The 4,819-nt window shown below is 36.9% G+C and overlaps 1 protein-coding gene across 1 annotated transcript; it reads left to right on the forward strand.

The window, feature by feature from the left end:
• The first annotated feature begins 1,937 nt into the window (after positions 1-1,937).
• LOC149795923 (G protein-coupled receptor 157-like) lies at positions 1,938-4,429 on the forward strand. The gene is made up of 3 exons (XM_089964152.1): positions 1,938-2,926; positions 3,128-3,333; positions 4,076-4,429. Exons 1-3 carry the CDS (start codon positions 2,827-2,829, stop codon positions 4,406-4,408), a joined length of 639 nt encoding a protein of 212 aa, XP_089820278.1. The 5' UTR covers positions 1,938-2,826; the 3' UTR covers positions 4,409-4,429.
• Positions 4,430-4,819: the final 390 nt, after the last annotated feature.

Genomic DNA, 4,819 nt, shown 5'->3' on the forward strand with positions numbered 1-4,819 from the left:
TCAACGATGCTACGAGGTGTTGAAAGATTTCAACGAGAATGCATCAGCGATCGCTAAAAAAAATGTCATCGAGTTTATTACAGATATCAATGATGTACCAGGTATCGATGATATTGATGGCGACGTTAACAATCTAGTCGTGTACGATGATGTTATGTTAGACAATCAAAAAAACCCAGCTAGGATATTTTCCAGAGGCAGGCATAAAAACACTGACGTGATATATGTCACTCAACGATACACTCAGATTCCAAAAGTAATCAGAGACAACTGTAATATTCTTGCTGTATTCAACGGCGTTGATACACACACGCTACGAAATATTTGGCAGACATGGTGCGGCGGTGACATGGACTTTAATGTTTTTCGAAACTTTTTTAGTCATGCTCAGTCGACCCCACATGGATTTGTAACGATAAATTTACATGACCCTCGGACACGATATCGTATCGGACTCGACCAAATATTCGGTTAAATCGTAAATAACCACTTAGCAGCAGGGGGGGCGATGACATCGACGCGGTCGTCGATGTGCTTACCGGACGCTGACGACGCTGGGATCGGCGCGCAGAAGGTATTAATTAAACCAAATGACGTCCGGACAATTGTCGATTTGGCCCCTCGACGATGACAACGACGACGACGTCGTTTTTTTTTACCAGGCGCTGACGACACCGGATCCGCTGAGTGCAGAAGGTATTAATTAAGCCAAATGACGATTCAGACAAATGTCCGATTCGCCCCCCCCTGCTGCTGGTTCTCTTTTTGGCTTTACGGCATTTCTCAGCGCCGGATAGTCTAAAAATACCTGACGACCTGTAAGACTTGTAAAGGGAAGACTCTGGTAAAAGCCTGTGGCAGACGGGAAGCCACTGACAAACTATAAGCGGATAAATCAAGATCGCGATCTTTTATTTCAGAGATGTAAAGGTTATTTTTCGTAACTGAATAGTGTTGTACACAATCTGTACTATACTTTACATTGTTACTATTCCAAGTCGAATCCATATGGCTCATTTTACAACCATCTCTCTCTCTCTCTCATTTAATATACAATGCACTGTTGCATAATTGTTGGGATTGAGGTAGCCCGTAAATCCCCTGTAAAAAACAGAGACCCATGGGAAGCAAGTGGCAAGTTTTATCACATACCAACATTGGCCAAGGCCGAGATTTAAACCCACGCAAAGAGAGATGAGATGGCAGTTAAATGTTTTACATTGTCTACGTGCATTTTTGCACACGTCAAATCAAAAAATTCTGTTTTATTTTGTTTAATTTTCTGACAAAAGTTTTATTTATAAGCGTCACGTGTGTGTTTATGTGCCATGCGTTGGAATTGTAACGACTGAACGGACATTTACAAATGTACTGACGAGAGAGAGAGAGACGCACGCACGTCCCCCCCCCCCCATATCTCCTTCTCTAAACAATGCCTTCCATTTATTTCTGTATCTGAAACAAAAACCACATTATGTATAGGATACATGTAAATAAGCAGTAATATCTCGCAATTTTTCCCTGTGCCCTGATATTTTAATCAGATAAAGAACAATTTCGTACATTTTGTAGATGTTTTCTATAACACTCCAAACCACCAGTAAACATTTACCTCGCAAGTATAAAATGTAAACAAAAACAAGATGGAATTTTCCCACTGATCATTAAGGATTGTGATAACATACTAGTACGAACAGGTTTAATTCTTCCCTATGTGTGGTCTTCCAAGGGTAATCACATGAGTCGGATAAACTTTGTTGTACTATCTGAACACTCGTGATTGTCGTGCCTTGTTTCAATAACACTTACATTATCTAACATGAGAGACGAGAAGAATGTATACATTATTTTTCAGTAAGCACATTACGTCATTTTCGTTCGACCAATTAAAGGGTAGTATTCAATTCAGTTCGCTTCACTTGTGTAATAAGCGTGCGAGATCATGGACTTGTGGATCTGTAGCGTGGGGAAATGATCTAGCTTCCGTTAAGGGTATACTAATAAGTTAAACTTTGTGTACGCATACAAAATCGAATGCATGAACTAAAAATGTATTAGGCTACACGAAGTGTGGCTTGAAAGATCACCGTTGATTCTTAAATAGGTCGTTCGAGAAGATTAGTAAGTGTCCGCCGTTATACGATTATAATTTGTATTTGCAGTGTAAACAACAGTACAAACTCATGTGGGATTCATTAGAAGCTTGCCGCAAAAAGCAAGGATACGAACTCTTGTGGGAGTCATTGGACGTTTACCGCAAAAAGCAACGATAAGATCTCTGTGTGATTCATTAGGCTGATACCGCAAAAAGTAACGATACGATCTGTGTGTGATTCATTTGGCTCATACCACAAAAAGTAACGATACGATCTGAGTGTGATTCATTAGACTGATACCGCAAAAAGTAACAATACGATCTCTGTGTGATTCATTAGGCTCATACCGCAAAACTTAATGATACGATCTCTGTGTGATTCTGATACCGCAAAAAGGAATCATTTAAATTAGTCTTACAATGAGTAAAAATTCAAGCACGAATATTAGTCCCATACAATATGCATCTGGAGGTTGCACCATCGGCAGTTCTCTTTTATCAATTTGTGGGGCCTTCGTCATATTTTGGACGTATTGGCGTGTCAGTTCTGTACGAAATTTTCAGCGGACACTACTGCTATGGCTTACAATCGCAGACTTGATGATTGCATCAGGAAATCTAGCTGGAACAATTGACTTTTTATCTAACAAGGGTGCAGATAACGATGTTTGCATAGCTCAAAGCATCGTTACAACATTCGCCTCCATGGCGTCATTTTCTGGACACTGGTGATGACAGCTCACATGATGGTATCCATTCAATTCAGGAGCAACATGACCAGGTCTGCCATGTTAAAGGTCTTGTACCATTTAATCTGCTGGGGAGTTCCAGGTAAGATGCATAATTTAATGATTTAATATTGACAGATTGATTGATTAATTGACTGATACATTGACTCCTTCATTATACTTTCCTTATTAGTTCATCCGTATAATGAAGAATATGTTCATTTTGATTGATAGCCTCTGACATTTTATAATTGTTATAGGAATATTGCATATTTCTCACTATATGTATACATTTTCCTTCCAGGAATACTTACGTTAGTGGCAGGTTTACGGGGAGTTCTAGGCCGTAACTCTAATAGTAATACAGCAGTGACAGGATCATGGTGTTGGATTAAGGACGATTTACCATTTCCAGACAGGATTACATGGATGCTTGTTACAGGAAAGGGTTGGGAAATGCTGTGCTATATAGTATCTTTCAGCATCCTTGTATTGTTGAAATTAAAGTTGGTAAGTTGAAATCTATGTGTTATTGATTGGTTTGTTTCGAGAAATTTAACATGAAACATTAGGTCTTGAGGAATTGGGCAACAAATAGCTTTGCACAGAAAAAAAAAGAAAGAATATAAAGTTAAAAAGAAAATATCCAAATTTCTTGTACAAGGCAAACACAGAAATAATTGCTGGAATTCTTCTGGAAGTGTACTGAACACTTACGATATATATATATATATATATATATATATATATATATATATATATATATATATATACGACTGTCAGATACGAAACTGTATGTATGTGCATTTATATATGTATGTATATGTACATTATATATATATATATATATATATATATATATATATATATATATGTATATGTATGCATGTGTATATATGTATGTATGTGCATGAATATATGTATGTGTATATATATGTGAATGTGTGTATATATGTATTTATATATACATATGTATGTGTATGTACGTATGTATATATATGTATATGTATACATATAGTGTACTGTAAGTCCATTAATGTCAAGCTATGTTCCTGTCTTTTCTGTATTAACGAAAAATTAACTGAATAAAATCTCTTCTGAAGAGGAAATAAAGTCAGTCATACATGCATACATACCTGCATGCATGCATGCATGCATGCATATATACATACATACATACATACATACATACATACATATTTGATATCACCGTTTTGTTTATTATAATGTACTTAAAATTTATTATCTCCAGTACCTTTCTCGACGTCGACTGAGGGAGCTGAATGCAGATTTCAGGGATCAAGATACCCATTATTTGTACCTGTGGTTGCTTTTGTGGCTGCTCCGAGTTTGGGGCACCGTGCGGTTTCTCTTAGTCTGTTCCCAAAATGATGACACTGTGACATTCCTGATAATTCTTCACAGCATCGGAGATAGTGCACAGGCTTTTGGCAATTGTATTCTGGAATATATAAGAAATAGGTGCATTTCTTCTAGACATGAAGACGTCGAGCATGAAAGACTTATTCCTACATCAGAAGCATCGACAAATAATGCTAAGCGTGGCTCTTACAGTGCAATGTAAGAATTTCACGGCAGCTGTAAATATATAGTGTCAGGCACATAAAGACATACATATTGTCAAATGCAATAGCATAAAGTTACAAAATAATATAGTCATACCCTTGGATCTGCGACAGCAAGTAGACTTGGTTACAATATATCGTGATCTTGTATACAATAATCAATTATCACTACAGAACGGAAAATGCATCGTTTCAATAAGGTACAAATATTTTGTTTACTCGACGGATCCTAGATATAATTCTTACTGGAAGAATTAAACAAAATTAATTATGGTAAATCTTGGGAGTGATCAATGTATGGAATTATGGGATACATTTTAGGATCCTTAAGAGTAAATCTCTGGAGCATAAATTAGACATCCAAGGCAAAGTACGTATAAAAATAACACCAAGCAAATTACATCTCTTGA

Source organism: Sinohyriopsis cumingii, chromosome 7 (assembly GCF_028554795.1).
Source record: "Sinohyriopsis cumingii isolate HCF-2022 chromosome 7, ASM2855479v2, whole genome shotgun sequence".
Classification (NCBI taxonomy): domain Eukaryota; kingdom Metazoa; phylum Mollusca; class Bivalvia; order Unionida; family Unionidae; genus Sinohyriopsis; species Sinohyriopsis cumingii.